General features: G+C 38.5%; 1 protein-coding gene across 2 annotated transcripts; it reads right to left on the bottom strand.

Annotated features, from left to right (window-relative positions):
* Positions 1 to 956: 956 nt before the first annotated feature.
* LOC109243587 (DNA-binding protein DDB_G0278111-like) lies at positions 957 to 16,196 on the bottom strand. Of its 2 annotated transcripts, none has more exons than XM_019410535.1 (7): positions 16,090 to 16,196; positions 13,600 to 13,665; positions 13,441 to 13,490; positions 13,242 to 13,306; positions 1,482 to 1,573; positions 1,327 to 1,398; positions 957 to 1,235 (listed from the first exon to the last, which is right to left on the bottom strand). In XM_019410535.1, exons 1-7 carry the CDS (start codon positions 16,090 to 16,092, stop codon positions 1,197 to 1,199), a joined length of 387 nt encoding a protein of 128 aa, XP_019266080.1. In that variant the 5' UTR covers positions 16,093 to 16,196; the 3' UTR covers positions 957 to 1,196. The 2 variants fall into 2 exon arrangements, with proteins under 2 accessions (XP_019266080.1, XP_019266082.1); XM_019410537.1 differs by lacking the exon at positions 16,090 to 16,196 and adding an exon at positions 15,711 to 15,733.
* Between the last annotated feature and the right edge of the window lie 2,208 nt (positions 16,197 to 18,404).

Below are 18,404 nucleotides of genomic sequence, written 5' to 3'. Positions count from 1 at the left end.
TTTTTTGTTAATAACTTTTTTTACTTTACCTTTCTCTTTTCTTTCTTCTTTTTTCTTTTCTTCTCTTTTTTTTCCTTTTTCTTCTCCCATATCCGATTTCCTCCATTTGCTGATGCCTTCTCCATTTCCGTCACCAATTTCACGTGATTTTATTCCTAAATATCAAACATACACCACCTACACCTTCCAAGCGAGAAGGCTCTGGTTATTCTGAAAAGAAGGAGATGAAAATTGTCGGAGAAATTTTTTCGGTGGAGTTAATTTGGTGAAGGTAGGATATGGTTATTCAAATTTTGAAGGTGTTGTTCACCGTGGAGCTTCAAATCTGAATCGAACAAGACCTTCAAAATCTGAATAACCATATCCTACCTTCACCCAATTAACACCACCAAAAAATTTCTCCGATAATTTTCATCTCCTTCATATCAGAATAATATACAGGGTTTGTGATAGTAAAATTAGCAAGAATTCAGGAGTTTTATCAAGTTAAATTGGTGATGAAAATGGAGAAGGCATCAGCAATGAAGGAACTCGGATATGGGAGAAAGAAAAAAGGAAAAAAAATAGAAGACAAGAAAAAAGAATAAAGAAAAGAGAAAGGTAAAGAAAAAAAAAGTACTAATGAAAAGGAAATAGAGCGTTTGTAATACATTTTAGTACAATTAACGAAAGAGCTAATTAGTTTAGGTGGATTCCGTTTCAGAAACGGCATATATGGACCAATTATGTGACGGTAAGGGCATATATGGGGGCTAAAGTATTAACGAAGGGCAAATGTGTTCAACAAGGGCATATTTGGACCTTTTCGGATAATTAAATGGCCAGTAATGAAGGAAGCTTCTCCCAGATAATTGACAGAAGGGTTCTCTTACTCTCAACCAAGTAAAGGCCGCCAGAGCTTATATACTCTTAAGCTTCCATTAATTTCATATTTCTTCCCTTTCACACAATAATGATCTGGTGAGAGTATGATATTTGATCTGTTTCTGAAGGAAGGAGTAAGAACCAGAAGCACTCATTAATTTACATCATTATAGTCGTGTAAATTAAACTATTACAAGCTGAGCAATTTCAATGTGACTGGAAAACCTCAGGCATATTTTGACAAAGTTGATGAGACACTGAAACCACAGTCAAGTGTCTTACAAAAATTTGAAAACACCATATAGTCAGGGACTAAAATATGCTGAAGCATTCTAATCATCATCCTCAAGAACACTCCGACGCCTCTGGATCTAAGAAGTGATCAAATTTCAGAACAAGGGTTCAACATGATAGACTAAACAAAAAGGAAAGAAAAAGATAAGCAGAGAGTCAATGACTTACAGTTACTTTTGTCTGCTTAGTAGTTTGGGTGTTAATTTGTTCAAGTAATTGTATCAGTTTCTCCTCCGAAACCTGCACAGATTACATTATTCAAAGCAACTGAAAGGATAATCTATTAATCCGGAAGTACAAATATATAGAGAAAAAGAGAGCACCTTTTCCGTGATCTGCCCCATTTGGGCAGCTCTGAGTACAACATCTTCAACTCCTCTGGCCTTTTCAGGCTTAACAAGAGCAATTCGAGCAACTGCATATAGCAAACGAAATTAAGGCCACTGGTCATCTCATGAGATACTTGGTCCGAGAAAGTTAAGAGAACTGATGAAATAATAACAAAATCAATGAAATCAGGGAAAAGAAGAACAATACTAGATACAGCCTATAACAATAAAGGGCCAAGCAACTTCAAGCAAATACTCCCAAGTCCCTAGCCCCCGAACCCCTTTTCATACTCACGCAATGGATAAGCACATAACAGAAATGACTTCAGTAATTTTCGAGAATCAGGAAAAGCGCGCAAGTTTCACTGTTTATTATAGTTGGGCAAAACTGAATAAACTAAAAGAGAAATGAGCAGACGCCAACCTTTCCAGGTCTAGCGCCATGATAAACAGTCTAAAGGCCATAAGCCAATTTCTGGCCAAAAGCTATTAAACCAGATGTTTAGCCAGTTAAGAGGGGAAACAGATATTTTTCTACAGGTTGTTCTGTTAAACTTTTACATAGAAAAAATAGATCCTAAACACCGTCCAACACAAAAGACATGTTGTGGTCATACAACAGACTTGAAAATTAAGGACACTAGATAATTGAAAACAAGACACATGGCCAAAATTTAAGGAATACAACATAAGAAGTCATCAACATACAATACTAGGTATGCACTCAATATATCATACCCAAATTTTAGAATATATCCATATCCGACAATTTCTGAATTTTCACGACTTCGTTAGGTTTCCCTCTAACCAAACATTTTAAGGGATGAGCATCACAGACCACAAAAGCAAAAAGCTCTAATATATGTTTGAAAACATCAGCATGCAACACAATTCTTATCACTATGTTCAGCTCCAAGGTAGCACACAGCGGTGCTCTATTAATTTGCAGAATTCCACCAGCTTAGATTAAAATGTCAAAGATGAGCAAAGAATTACCATTAAGCAACACTTGCCAGAAGGAAAAAATGCAAGCTGATGGAAACAAAGCTTAATAGGACAGCTTCAGCATGTGAGACAGTGGGACCAAATATACATCATCTGAAAACACGAAAGCTCTCTTTTACAACAGTCTCCCATGGGGAATGGAGATGTTATACTTTCAGCATATATCTCCAAAACATCAAACAAACAATCACTCATTTACACATGCCAATGAATGAAATTTACATTTATACCACCAGAGATACAACCTATGAGAGCTGAGAAGCTCGGTAGCTAACCAAAAGCAACTCCAACCCAAACCTTAGATTAGACATATGTAGTAGTGGTTGGCTTTCATTTCTGTAGATTCTGTTGAACTATCAAGAAACCAGTGGGTTGAGGAACTCATCATCAAATGGGTTCTGAGAAGAATCTTTGTAAAAACAAAGTAGCAGTGCTGGAAAAGGCAAAAAGCATAAGGAAGTGCCAAGGTCAATTGGAACTTACCGATCAAAGTGCACGCTTTAGCAAAGAAAAACATAAATAAACATGTACATGCAATGCAAGAAAAATTTAAAAACAAACACAAACAAGAGTTGTATAGCCACCAGATTTGAAAAAAACTACACTAGGTCTATGTTCCTCGGACTTGGTTGCGGATACCCGATACAAATGCAGATCTAAAGGTTGGTTTCTTCATCACATGACTTATAGGATTCAAGGATATGGATCCAAGTGGGGATACGGGTGCTGGGATACGGCCAAGAAAAGCATATTACGACATTTGTTAGTATATGTTTCGATTAATTAAATTTGTTGAACTAAATATTTTATTCACACGATGTCTCGTGTAATACAAAGCATTCTCATAAAATCAAAAATCAAAATGAATACCCAATCAATTTATACTTTTTGGTCATAGATGTAGCAAAGCACCCAAAGTAAGTTAACCAAATCCGGTGTGAATCCCACACCCACACCCAACATGAGTGCGGCAGGGATTTTGAAGTGTCCGCAAAACATAGCACAAGGTTAAATATTTGAAGTAAAAACAATGTAAGTATAGTGCTCTCTCTTGAAAAATGTGCCAGGCCCCTTTTCTCTTTTCTCTTACCAGTCGCTAGCTCTGACATACTTTTAAGGTAACCTTTTTAGTTATGAAAAAGAAAACCTTTTTACATCTGGAGATAACACTTACCAACTTATGATATTAGTGATGATAATTTTAGATAGTTCACATTTATTGAGTGAAGAAGGGGATTCACCACCAGATTAAACATTGATGAAGAAAACATGTGATGGGCATGCGAAATTATTCAACAAGCATCTCGGAGGTCGGGGAATTTGTGTAGAAGGTGGGGAAGAAAGAGCCAGACATACACCTACAGAGTCTTCCAAAACTTCAACATATATGGTCGTTATTTACGAATCGAAGATGGACTGGAGATAGGAAAACATCCATCATTATTCCAGAGGAACACTACAATTGGGGTTGGGGTGACATAACAAAGAAGATCCTACACTTCTTAGGCGAACCTACTGACCAACGATTTAATCGTTTGGTACGGGATACCAAGTCTTTCATCGATACAGCTATAATCTCACAGTGGCAAGACAAGATTCAAATACCCCAAAGTTGGATCCAGACAATGTTAAGCACTATGCTGGTATAGACCAGTTAGTATCTAAGTGTTTAGTGGGCTGCTTCAATGACTCCTTCAGCCTTAGTCGAAGTGCAGATGTGATTGAAAAATGGTTTGTCAACAGATGGAAAATCAGTGTTTGGGTTGAAAGTCACTCCTCTCACGCACAATCTATTCCTTTCTTATTCCCCCTCAAGACAAGAAGCTGCTAGAATTATGACAGGAGAGTGGTTCTGGTATGAGAGGCGTGTGACACTTGAGTGGTGGTCGCTAACAGCTGGTGCAAAGATGCAAAACATAGTCAATCAATCTTGGGTTAAGGTGTTTAGTATCCCTCTGCATGCTTAGAACCATAACACATTTCGCTACATAGGAGACTTGTGAACATACAAGCTTAAATCTTGATGCTAGAGAAGCACAAATGAAATCCATGTTTTCTACAATAACAGAGGGTTGTTTTTTTTTTTTTTTTGGATGAAGTAGTGTATTATTGACAAAAGTATCCAGTGGATGCACGTATTACAAAATAAAAGAAGATATCAGCCCCTAAGAAGAGAGCAACAAAAAATCTATCATAAGACTTACAATAACGGAGGGTTATTGGGCTCATGAAGGTGTCAATGGATTTGGAGAATTTGGCCACGAATTTAAAATGCTTACACTAATTAGCCTTAGTCCAATTGAGGCCCAAGAATCTCAAGAAATTGAAGAAGTCCAAGAATCCATTCAAGATTAGGATTTCTTTTCCTTCAAGATTAGGATTTCTTTTCCTTAAAGATTAGGATTTCTTAATTCTTGTTTTAGTAGGATTATATTTATAATTCTAGTCAAACCAAGATTGTTAGTTGGTAGTCCATTCCTACTAGAATTCTTTTTCTTAGTTTAGTTAGGATAGGTTTTTTTAGCCTTATTCTTATTCTAGTCTAATTAGGATTAGTTTCCTTAGTCTTATCAATTTTACTCATTATAAGCCTATTTAAAGGGCTCAATATGCTGAAAATAAATATTGGTGATTAGTTGTTTGAGCATTAGCTTCAAAATCGTGATTGACTCTTTTGTTTCCTCTTCTTCACTTATTCAACGCTTCTTGCAATATTATGGAATTGACGAACGTGTGGGTGAGATAGTACATCAGAGACAAATGTGATGGATTTGTGGGAATTTATGAAGACACAAAGAAAAAAGTTCAGCTTCAGTGGGCCAGAATTTGTATCGTAGGAGATGCGACCAAAGTTCCGGCAAAAAACGATCTTGAAATTGGGGGTGCTTCGAAATTTCAATGATAGCAGGTTTCCAGTAAAGCCAGGATAATTGGAAAGCCACCGGAATTATTGCAGATAATGCTAGCGTTTCTCAATTACCGAGCCCACCTACCAGTTACGTGCAGCCTAAAGTGATTTCAAATTCAATTTTAGACCCACGTGTCCCCACTTTGACTCGGCCAAAGGCCCCTTCAATTAATACTAAAGTAGTATTGATCCAACATTTTAGTTACTACTCTAAAGGCCCAAAACGTAAAGCCTACAACAGGAGAAATAAGGAAAAGAAGATTCGAAAAGCAGTTGGGACAATCATAGTCCCTTGCCACAACAAATTTGGAGTCTTTAGTTTAGAGCCCAATTTTGATTATATCAACGAGCAACCAGTTCCAGACAAAATAGTGACTACTCTCGATTCTTCATCTTCTATGAAACGAAAAGTTCACTGTTCTCCAGAGGCAAAGGAAGAAGCTAGTCTCGTTCCTTTCTCTTCCATGCAAGAAAAGTGCTACAGTTCTTTAGAGGTTGTTGATGAAGTTGAACCCATATCTCTCAAATTTTACCCTAGCCTCTCTCTTTCGAGGCCTAAGAAGATTATATATTTGTAGCACAAAGGTTGTGCTAAAGACAACATTACAATTTGACATAACCAAAAACATAGCTTCTTCTAGCTCTTACTAGAAGGATTCAATAATATCTAACGGTGAATCAACATCCTGTACAAAATCTTCCTTGCACCAAAAGTGAAACAAAAAAAGGCCGTTCATCTTAATTTTCTGTAAGGAATTGTTGTTCCCTTCAAAACACCTACTACTTCTTTCCTTCCAAATCGTCCACCATATGCATCCTCCATGGTCCATGACAATCCTTCTCATACTCAAAAATAGTTGCCATACACAATGTATAAATAGATGACTACTATTTTCAGCCTCGTTCGAACATAGATAACACTTTGAGCACAATGGCCTTCCCCTTCTCTTTAAATTGTCTTGTGCTAGGCAAGCATCTCTACAACTAGCCACACAAACAAGCTATTTTAGGTGGTATGCTCACTTTCCATACTGCTTTCCAACTCCACAATTGAGCTTGCTGACCAGGGTGATTAAGCAAGGTATATGCTGAATTCACTGTAAATTGGCCCTTATTGTGTCGTTTCCGTTGTTGCTAGCTTGCGCTCACTCGTCTCTTTGTTGCTAGACGAGGCTTTTCCTTCAGTCATGTCGCTTGCCGATCACTCTGATTCTTTATTGGTTGCCAGTCGGTCGCTAGTCCGCCTTACTCTTGATTGGTTTGAAGGCTTCTTTAGCGGCATAAGCAGAAGACTGTTGAAAGTTGACGAAGGCTAGACAATGTATAGCACTCTGTCAACGAAGCCCCCTACTACGAATGAGAATGAACGAACTCGGTCTAGCGCAAAAGGAGTGAAGAATAAGCAAATAGATCAGAGCAATTAGCGAGACTCGGAGTGCTTGCAAGCTATGCTCACTCGGCAAGTGCAGAATCAGAGTGAGTCAAGCGACAGGGAAGCTAGTGAGAGAATTAAGTCTATCCTCCTCTTCTATTATCCCCTTGAAATGACCAAGTGCTCTCAACAATTCAATGAATCTGAGACATTCCCAGCCATTAAGTTGTCTCCTAAAGTTGAAGTTCCACCCTTGTTGGTCCCAACTATCTCCCACTATGGCTTTTGGATTTAGACTCAAGACCTTCATATCACTGAACAAGTCTTTCAAAGGTCCATGTCCTAACCAATTGTCATTCCAAGTCTTCCTTCCATTTCCTACTAAGATGTCAATATTTGGGACCAAAAGAGGCCAATAATCCCTAATAGACCTCCATATACTGACCCCATAAGGTGTAATCACAGCCCTCGAAACCCATTGTCCCTCAAGACCATACAGTGATTACTTCTTTCCATAAGGTTTTCCTCCATACTAAATCTCCAAAGTCATTTCATAAGTAGACTTTTGTAGTGTAGTTTGAGGTTCCTTATGCCTAGGTCCCCATCTTTTTTGCTGAGTGTAAGGATCTTCCACTTCAATAAATGAAAAACTTTAATTCTCTTTGTTGCCTTGCCAAATGAACTTCCTTCAAATGGCATCAATCCCTTTCTCTATTTTTGCAGGAATAGGGAAAAGAGATTTTTGTATGTCGGGAGCTAAGTTGCTCCGACACGGCAATTTAGGTGCTGCACCCGTGTCGACACGACACTAGTATGGGTGTGGGTATGGGATCCGTACCGGATCGGTCAAACAATTTTGGGTACTTTGACCACAACAAACGAAAAAATTTGGGACGAGATACAATTTGATTCACGAAATCAGAATCAAAACTAGGGTAAATTTGAAGAAAATAGCATGACATTACTAGGAAATCAATCATTTACTTATCTACAACCTAAGTTGCTCGGACACTGGTGCGGATCTAGAGGTCGGATCCTTCAAGATGTAAATTCTAAGATTCGGGGATACGGATCCTAGTACGGATACGGGTGCGGGCATCCAGCTAAAAATAATTCAAAAAAATAAAAATATCTCTAAATTATGAGAAATTTTTGAGGAATTCTTATGTATTTGTAAAGTGTGCATTTTTTTTTTATTCTCAAGTTGTAGATAAGTGAATGATTGATTTCCTAGATATGGTAAGCTATTTTCTTCCCCATTTTTGGTTTGATTTCGGGAATCAAATTTTTATTTTTTTTGGATTTGCACCGGGTGTCCGAGTCTCTAAGAGCCCGACTAATCCCGGGGGTGCACAGGCCCTCGGCAAGGAGTTTCCCGCAAGTGCACCACGGTTAATTTAGGTTTTACCCAGTCTGATGGCCCTCAGAAATTGTTTGCACCCTATGGGTTTCGAACTTGAGACCTTGAAAGGGAGCAAACCCCAAGGCTCAAGTCTGTTGCCACCAGGCCAACCCCTGAGGGTTGGAATCAAATTGTATCTCGTCTCGAATTTTTCCGTCTATCGTGGTCTAAGTACCCAAAATTGTTTGACCAGATCCGGTACAGATCACATACCCACACCCATACTAGTGTCATGTCGACATAGGTGCGCCACTTAAACTGTCGTGTCGGAGCAACTTAGTCTAAAACTTGAGAATAAAAAAGAAATTCACACTTTACAAGGTATGCGTAAGTATTCCAAAAAATTTCTCATAATTTAGAGAATTTTTTATTTTTTTATTTTTTAGAATTATTTTTACCCGGATCCCCACACCCGTATCCGTACTAGGATCCGTATATAGAAAGATATGGACTTTCAATCAAGATTTTCCTTGCAAGCCGATTCCCCAGCTCCTGAATAGGTGCTATCTTAGAACTTACATCTTGAAGGATCCAACCTCTAGATGGGTTTTGGTGACAGGTGGATTAAATGGATGAAGTTTTGCATTACCACGGTAAAATTCTCAATACTTGTCAATAGAGGGCCAGTGGGATTCTTTTCACCTCAGAAGGGACTTAGACAGGGGGACCCTCTCTCTCCTTTCTTTTTATTCTGGCCATGGAGGGCCTTAGCAAGATGTTGGACAAAGCAAAGCAGCTCCAATGGATTAGTGGCTTTCAAGTTGGGCTTAACTCTGGATCATCTCTCTCAGTATCTCATTTGCTTTATGCAGATGATACTCTGATCTTCTGTGGGGCTGAAAGATCCCAAGTTCTATACCTTAACCTAACTTTGAATCTATTTGAAGCTATTTCAGGTTTGCACATTAACATGGCAAAAAGCACTATCTACCCTGTAAATGAAGTCAACAATTTGGAGGAACTAGCTGGAATTCTATGTTGTGGTAATGCTACACTACCTACTACATACCTTGGTCTACCTCTTGGAGCAAAACATAACTCAACTGAGGTGTGGAATGGAGTAGTAGAAATTTGAAAAGAAACTAGCTTCTTGGCAAAGACAGTATCTTTCAATGGGGGGAAGGCAGACACTTATCAACAGTGTGCTAGATAGCATCCCAACATACCTGATGTCCCTCATACCAATCCCCAACAAAATTGTAAAGCGGCTTGACAAGATCAGGAGAACATTTCTATGGGAAGGAGGTAGCAAAGCTCATAAATTTCATCTAGCCAAGTGGTCAAAGGTCACCATGCCAAAGTATTTGGGTGGCCTAGGCATCAGAGATCTTTCCATCCAAAACAAATGCATGCTGATGAAATGGCTATGGAGATACAATCAAGAGGAGAATTCACTATGGAAAGAGGTGGTCAGGGCCAAGCATGGGTCCGAGAATTATTGGTGTACTAAGCTGTCCAGAAGTCCATATGGGGTCGGTCCATGGAAGAACACTAGGAAGCTCTGGAGTGAATTTTCCCTGAACTCCTATTTTAAATTGGGCAATGGCAATCACATAAAGTTCTGGAAGGATAAATGGTTTGAAGGATCCATCCTGATGTTTGAGTTTCCTAGCCTCTATCGGATAGCTCAGAACCAAGATTCCACGATTTCTCAAAATTGGCAAGACAATTGTTGGCACATTCTTTTCAGGAGGGATATGCAGGACTAGGAGCTTCCACAACTTCTAAGTCTGCTGGCAAAATTGGAAGGCCTCTCAGTCAAGGAAAATACTTTAGTCCGTTCTTTTCCTTCTTTGGGCTCGGGTCGATAGTAGCCGTGGTAGTAATGCCCCGGAGCCCAGCTACCGACCCGAGTTCTAAATAAGAAGCCCTTTGAATAAGCGAGGCTTTCCGTGAAGTTCGACAATCTTTTGAGGGAGGGGAGTCGGCATAAGGTGGGGAAGTTCCAAGGATGGTCTTTACACTGTGAAAGTAGGCTACACTCACTTTTGCTCCACCAACGACATAATTGATAGATGGCCTTGGAAATACATCTGGAAGACCAAGCTACCAACAAAAATCTCATGTTTCAGTTGGATAGCCCTAAATGAAGCATGCCTAACCCAGGACAATCTCAGTAGAAGAAGTTTTCAATTGGCCAACAGATGTTATATGTGTTTGCAGCAGCCAGAATCCAACAGGCATCTCTTTCTTCACTGCCCAGTTGCAACAGATATCTGGTGCATGTTCTTTGCCATCTTTGGTTTAAGCTGGGTCATGCCTCAGAACATTAAGGATGCGTATGAAAGCTGGTCTTCATGGAAAGTTGATAACTCCATCAGTAAAGTCTGGCAGATAATCCTTTCTTGTATTTTGTGGTGTGTTTGGACAGAAAGGAATTGCAGATGTTTCGATGGGATATCAATTCCAACATACGCACTTAAGGCTAGATGTCTTTTATGGTTATATAGTTGGCAGAACTTAGCTCCTGTAAATTGTCCTATTAATCTTTTGGACTTCGTCAGCTCCTTAGCTTTAGCCTAGTTTTTGTCTGTAGAGCTGACTATGTCTTTATGTATCTCTCTTTTGTACTTCTTGCATCTTCTTGATGCCTTTAATGCAATTCTCTTACTTCATCAAAAAAAAAAGGATCCAACCTCTAGATCCACACCCGTGTCCGAGCAACTTAGGTCGAGAGTGCATCCATGACACTATTGTTTGGCCCCCAAAGATAAGTACTAACTTTTCCACCTGGCTAGTCTTTTCTCACATCTTTTTAGTACCCCACTCCAAATTTCTAAGACTTTATTTTTAGAACCCATTTCCTCTGCCAGTTTTTTGTAGTCAACCATCTTGGTCTCTAGCAGTACCAGCATAGCAGGCTTGTGGAGCTTGACCATATCCATGCAGTGCCTCCTGAACTCGGCGTTGTTACGACCCCTAAGTATGTTGTTGATAGAGCTCCCACTGTACACCCAAGAATACCTGCCAACCTTTGTATATCAAATACCTCATTAACTCGGAAAAGAAAACTCTTCCTCCAATTCACCTGAAGACCAAATTACCAAAAGCTACATCAAAGAGAGTTAGGATTGTTCTGAGGTTAACTGCTTCTCTTTTAACTCACAAAACACCAAAGTGTCATCTACATATAGCAGATCAGTTATTTCAGTCCTCCTCCCCTACTTGCTATCTTAAACCCAGACATCCATCCATTGTTATTGGCTAACTTAATCATGCTATTTAAGCCTTACATTGCAATTAAGAACAGAAAAGGGGAAAAAGGGCCTCTCTGCCTCAGTCCTCTGTGAAGGGAAAAACCTTCAGGAGAGCCATTAATCAAAACAGAAAATCAGACTAAGCTTATTGCAAAATAGAATCCACTTGATCCACTTTCTACCAAAACCCATATCCATCAACATTTTGAGAAGACAAACCCAGTTCACATGATCATAATCATTTGGAAACTAGTCACCCAATTTCTTTGCTTTTTCTAAAAATTGTTATCTTTGAGGTACCAAATATCATGGTGTACTTGGTTCTTTTTTTTTTAATTTTGAGAACGGTAACAATATTATATATCTATAGCACAAAGGCTGTGCTAAAGCCAACATTACAATTTGACATAACCAAAAACATAGCTTCTTTTAGCTCCTACAACAAGGAGTCTTGATCTCTAACCATGAATCAATATTCTGTACAAAATCTTCCTTACTCGAAAAGTGAAACAAAAAAAGACAGTTCATCTTAATTTTCTGTACGGAATTGTTGTTCCCTTCAAAACACCTACTGCTTGTTTCCTTCCAAATGGTCCACTACAAATACCAACACTCATGTCGGCCACAAGAACGTAATGCAACAGCACCCCCAATTTCTTTGCTTTCTCTAAAAACTGCTCTCTTTGAGGTTCCAAACATCATGGTATACTTGGTTCTTTTATTATTATTTTTTTTTAGAACGGTAACAATATTATATATCTGTAGCACAAAGGTTGTGCTAAAGCCAATAACTTCTTCTAGCTCCTACTACAGGGATTCTATGATATCTAACAATGAATTAACATCATGTACAAAATCTTCCTTGCACTAAATGTTATCTTGTTCAAATAAAACAAATTCCTTGCACCAAAAGTGAAACAAAAGAAGGCAATTCATCTTAATATTCTGTAATGAATTGTTGTTCCTTTCAAAACACCTAGAGTTCCTTTCCTTATTATTATTATTTTATTTTTATAACTGGGTGTAGGGGCCAACTTGCACGCATCTTGATTATTTCACGGTATTTGCAAACTCCCACAAACACAGTTAGCCCGTACCTCTGGCCACCAAGATTTAGGCAAATAGAAAGATAACACCTAATGTTTTTTGTCGCTAAATATCCAACACTAATAATCAAAAAAAGTACTGAAGTCGAATGGAAATTAGGAGAGTGTGCTAATTAGAATTAAATATTTAGTATTTCCTCCATCCCAAATTTAACATCCACCCTCTTTTGTGAGCCTGCCCAAATTAACTTCTTCCTTATAAATACATATGACATATCAGAAGAAGTAACACAGGACCTAGTTTTGCTCAATACAACTTGTTTGTTACTGAAATTCTTCAAGGATCAAAAAATAAACATATATCCTGAAATGTTACCTCAATAACTACAAAATCATACAATTTCAGTTGTCCTCTTAAGTAATCCTTACAACATGGGCTAGTCCAGATAATGAAGCTAAATGCCTTAAATATTGTCCACATACAGTGGCAAATTCATGAAATTGATAGATCATGTTCTTCATGTTTTTTAGTTTGATAACTATTGTAAGTTAATTTTTCTCGTAAAATAGACATATATAGAACAAAATACATGTATCTACACATGAATGTTCACCGTATTCCTTATTTTCAGTCCTCCATGATGCCATCCATGTCCATACTACTTAGCTCTGGATATAGTCAAATATACAGTCATAACAGACCAATAACAACCATCTATAGATTCAAACTTACAAGCAAACACTTCAACCAAAAAAAATAGATTTCTCAATCTACAGAACTGAAAACACTGAATATCTTGAAGAGAATTGACAAATGCACTTACGCCTTGCCCTTGCTTCAGAAGTCAGAATCTGAGTAAGCATCATTTGCCTTCGTTCATCAGCTTCCCTACATCAATCATTTCCTCTGTCAATATTAAAATCTCAAAAGTAAATGCTAACATATGAGTATGACCACAAAGGGCAACAATTTTACCAACCAAAAAAAGGGGCAACAATTTTAGCTGCTAGTAAGAAAATAACCTTTTGGCTTCCTCCTGGGCGCTTTGCTTGTCTGAGCTTTGAGGAGTTCCCTATGATTCAAGTTTTATAAGTAATGGAGATACATCAGATTCAGAACTTTAAAAAGGCAAACACAGCTTGAAAAGTTGCACCATAAATACAAAGCGGTCATCATTTTACCATGCCCTGTTGAGCCATGAGCTCCTGCATTCTCCTTTGCCTGATTGCCTCTAATTCTGGGTCAGCCTGGAATAATAATAGCAAAAAAGGGAATCAAATCTCTCCTAGCAAGCTAGATCACATTGTTGCAAGCTTCTAGACTAACCATTACAACAACAAATCCAGTATTATCCCACAAGTGGCGACTGAGAAGGGTAATGTGTACGCAGACCTTACCCTACCTTGTGAAGGTAGAGAGGCTGTTCTGATAGACCTTTGGCTCAAGAAACAGTAAAAAGGAAGCAACAAACAATAGCTACAACAAGGTAATAGGACAACAGAAGTGAACGACACCGCGTGTAATAACAAAGATCTAAGCTCCCGTTTGGCCATAGATTTTGGCAACTTTTTTTCAAATCTTTTTTGCAAACATTGTTTGTTCATAGATTAATGATCTATTTTTGAAAAATTTCTGAAATTATTTTTCAAGTTCCCAAAATCTAGTTTAGGGTAGTTTTTGGGTGAAACTTGTTCTTCCACTCACAAAATTTCAAATTTTTTTCAAATAAAATGCATGTCCAAACATAATTTCAACTTCCAAAAATTATTTTTCAAAACTACTTCAAAAATTATTTTTTCAAGTTTCAACCAAATCTATGTCCAAACGCTAGCTAAGAATAAGAAAATACAAGAACAGTACTAATACTACTAGTAAGACTATGAGAAACTCTCGACTACCTATCGACCTTCGACCTTAATTTTCGACCTCCACACCTTCCTATCGAGGGTCATGATCTCGGTTAGTTGAAGCAACGTCATCTCCTGCCTAATCAACTCTTCTCGGTACTTCTTTGGCCTACCTATACTCTTCCTACGATCCGCCATGGTCAACCTCTCACACTTCCTAACCGGGGCATCTATGTCTCCTTTTCACATGCCTAAACCATCTCAGCCTCGATTCCCGCAACTTGTCCTTCACAGGGGCCACTTCCACCTTATCCCTAATAACTTCATTCCTAATCTTATCTTTCCTGGTATGCCCACATATCCATCTCAACATACTTATTTCTACTACTTTCATCTTCTGGTATTGAATTTCTTGACTGGCCAACACTCAGCCCCATACAACATAGCAGGTCTAACCACCACTATGTAGAACTTGCCCTTAAGTCTTGGTGGCACATTCTTATCACATAAAACACCATATGCGAGCCTCCATTTCATCCACCCGCTCCAATACGATGTGTAACATCCTCGTCAATCTCCTTGTTGCCTTGAATTACAAAACCAAAATATTTGAAGCTATCTCTCTTGGGGATGACTTGTGTATCAAGCAGCACGTCTACTTCTGCCTCATGTGCCCCATCACTGAACTTGCATTCCAAGTATTCTATTTTCTAGACAAACCATTGATCCAAACAGTAATCCAACGCAAGCTAGAAAACTTTGGCTTTTGGTTTCTCAAAAATATTATGCACTTCTATCCTCATTGATTATTTTTCAAAATAGGTAAAAGAAAACCAGAGAACCATACAAGAAACAAAGCCAGAGCAAGTAGATAACACAAACATCTTTTACTTATTTCCTTTCTTTTCTCCCAACGGATTGAGGTAGCAAATCAATAAGAGAAAGCTAGTTTGAAACAACTTACCATGCCACCCCTTTCTGCCTTTAATATGAAACACAACTAATGATATTATCAACAAACGATTTCATCAACTATGCGCAAACAGAATCCATTTACCAGTTCCTTTTTGTTCTTAATTCTGTTTATACTTTCCTGCTGAGGTGTCCATTCTAAACCATGGTCCAATACTACAGTCAACATCCAAATAAAACTCTAAGCAAATAGAAATTCCATCATACTATATTCAGAGTTACAATTAAGCACTCCTCCCTTCTTATGTATTGTAACAGCCAGGGGTGGAGCTAAGGGGGCACAAGGTAGTTCAATTGAATCCCCTTCATCAGCAAATTATACTGTACATATAGGGAAAAAATTACCTTTTTGCTTGTATATAAAAAGTTGAATCCCCTAAATTACAGCGCAATGGCAAAGGAGGTTCAAAAATTGCTTTAGATCACATGTTCAGATCTTAGGTGTAGCATTCTTGTATTTTTTTTTTTAATACCTTTGTTTGAATTCCTGGTTCCGCCACTGGTAACAGTGGCTACCAAAAATACATTTGACAATTGACAGAAGCTCCCGTTTCCTGTCCTTCCTATGGATAGCTAACGTACAGGGAACAAAGTTATAATAGGAATAACAAGAAAAAAAAATATTAAATGAAGTTCAGTGGTTTGCAGAAAGGAAATCAACAAGGGTTTTCAAAAGTGGACATAAACCCATTAAAGAGAAATAACAATGCATCCATCTTTTGAACTGACAGAGACCTAAGCACAAGTAATCTTACAAGTTAGCAACCCTAACATCAATTTTATCCTAAAAGGTGTACACATCATTAAAGAAAATCTATACACAACGCGAGTGGAGTAACAAAGTAAACTTACCATCTTTCAATGCTGAATTTGAGCAGGGAATCTCAGGGAAAAGGAATGCAAGAAAATAAAAACACGGCGTTTGTCAGACGCGAGAAAAGGCCACCCTGGATATGTTCAAAATCAGAAAAACAAATGACAAAACTAGTCCCTTATGTTTTCGGTTGATTTAACATGGTCCTTTAATTATGCACCTCAGCAATTTTTTCATTTATATTTATCAGAACTGACCACTTTTGGTCTCCTTTATATTTATAGCACACAATGGTAGTTATCTTTGATGGATTTGGTTCGTAAAAAGCATGTGTGTCTTAATTGAAAAAAAATGATCATAACATGCTTTTTCCCATTCATTTTTCCCAATTTTTACCATTAAAAAATCCTAAATTTTTATAACAATGGGTGCTACATTGGATTTAAAGGAGAAATAAAGAGTAATCTATTCACTATTTCATATGAACAAGGTGAATGATGTATACAATTGTTTTGAAAAAGATTTATGATACTATATACGGTTAAAACCGGGTCTACCCGATTTTGCTATTTGATCGAGACAAGGGAACTACGTCGAGGGGTAGCCTCATAATGAATTAGACCAGAGCACGAAGACGAGGCATCAAGTCCAAGGATCGAGGTGGCTGTCGAGGTCGAGGCCCGCAACGACCAAGACCAAATATGACAGACTTCGAGCAAAGCGCAATAACGGAAAGGCGAGATATCCGCGACTAGCCGGAGATCATGGCGTAAATCTCGGAACAGTTCAAATCAAGGGCGGTTATCTAGTTAATCATGGAATTTACTTTCATAGTTAGAATTGTACCTTAATAGGATTCCTTTACTATATAAATGGGGTCCTAATCATCTTGTAGACGGACATTGATACATATCAAAGCAATAAAATATTTTCTCTTTAATTCTCTTGTTTATCAGTTTGTTGCTTTTAAGTTTTAACTGTTCTTGCTCTACTAGCTCGAGGGCATTCCAACCCGAGGGCTCTGTGCAAACACTGGTTTGCTTTACATTATTGTCAATTTCCATTACTTATCTTTGTGTCTCTCAATTGGTATTAAGTGAAATCACGTATCCTTAAAACCACATTATAAATTTAATTGTTATCCAATTTTTAGGATAAACAGTTTGGCGCCCACCGTGGGGCTAAGGATAATAGTGATTATTTAGTATTAATCCTCATAACACACACTGCTTTTACGCTTGTTCTCATAAATGTTTTTGATTTCAAGAATCAACATGTCAAATTCTCAAGTAGCACCCACACATACAGACAACGGCCTTGGTCTTCACGGAGAGAACGAGAATGTTGCCGCCCCGGAAAACGGGGTACCTCCAGTCAACCCCGATGGACCACAAGCTGTTAACCCAATTGACGTCGGTTCCCATGTTGCCATTAATGGAAATTTGGGTGTCGATCCTAATAATAGCGTTCGCAGAGATGTTCGAGCAGCCGATCAGAACGCACAGAGTGGTGAAGAAGGTGGGATTAGCCTTCGAATGATATTTGAGATGTTGTAGACTCAACAAGCTGCGATAGCGCAGCTACAAAATCAGAAACGAGCACCAAGCAGAATTGAGCTCGATACATCACAGGAAGTTATTCACAGGGTCGAACCTGTACCAGAGAAATCGAATGATAATGGATCGTGAACTGACCTCCCCATCATGAAGATGTTCGAGGAGCTCACTAAACGGGTCGAATCAGGAGAAAAGCAAATCAAGGGTAATGATAAAAAGGTAGAGACGTACAACTCACGGGTTGATCAAATACCGGGGGCACCCCCAATTCTAAAGGGTTTAGATTCGAAGAAGTTCGTACAGAAGCCGTTCCCACCAAGTGCGGCTCCGAAGCCCATCCCAAAGAAGTTCTGCATGCTAGAAATTCCCAAATACAATGGAACCACTATTCCTAATGAGTACGTCACTTCTTATACATGCGCAATAAAAGGAAATGACTTGGAGGATGATGAAATTGAATCTGTTATGTTGAAGAAGTTTGGAGAAACCTTATCGAAGGGGGCAATGATATGGTACCACAATTTGCCACCCAATTCCATTGATTCCTTCGCCATGCTTGCTGATTCGTTCGTAAGCACACGCTGGAGCAATAAAGGTCGCAATTAGGAAATCGGACCTCTTCAAAGTAAGACAAAGGGACAATGAAATGCTAAGGGAATTCGTATCTTTGTTCCAGATGGAACGCATGGACCTACCATCGGTCACCGATGATTGGGTTGTCCAAGCCTTCACTCAAGGTTTGAACGAGCGAAGCTCGATAGCATCACGACAACTAAAGCAGAATTTGATTGAATATC

This window comes from Nicotiana attenuata, unplaced genomic scaffold (assembly GCF_001879085.1).
Source record: "Nicotiana attenuata strain UT unplaced genomic scaffold, NIATTr2, whole genome shotgun sequence".
In the NCBI taxonomy this organism is placed as follows: Eukaryota; Viridiplantae; Streptophyta; class Magnoliopsida; order Solanales; family Solanaceae; genus Nicotiana; species Nicotiana attenuata.
Note: the sequence above shows the minus strand (reverse complement) of the source record. Positions and strands in the feature narration are given on the sequence as shown.

What these genes read in the sequence shown, in the direction of transcription:
- LOC109243587 (XM_019410535.1), bottom strand. An exon ending in TGGGGCAGATCACGGAAAAG is followed by an intron (nt 1,399 to 1,481) that starts GTGCTCTCTTTT and finishes TAATCTGTGCAG; the next exon opens with GTTTCGGAGGAGAAACTGAT. An exon ending in CTAAGCAGACAAAAGTAACT is followed by an intron (nt 1,236 to 1,326) that starts GTAAGTCATTGA and finishes ATCACTTCTTAG; the next exon opens with ATCCAGAGGCGTCGGAGTGT.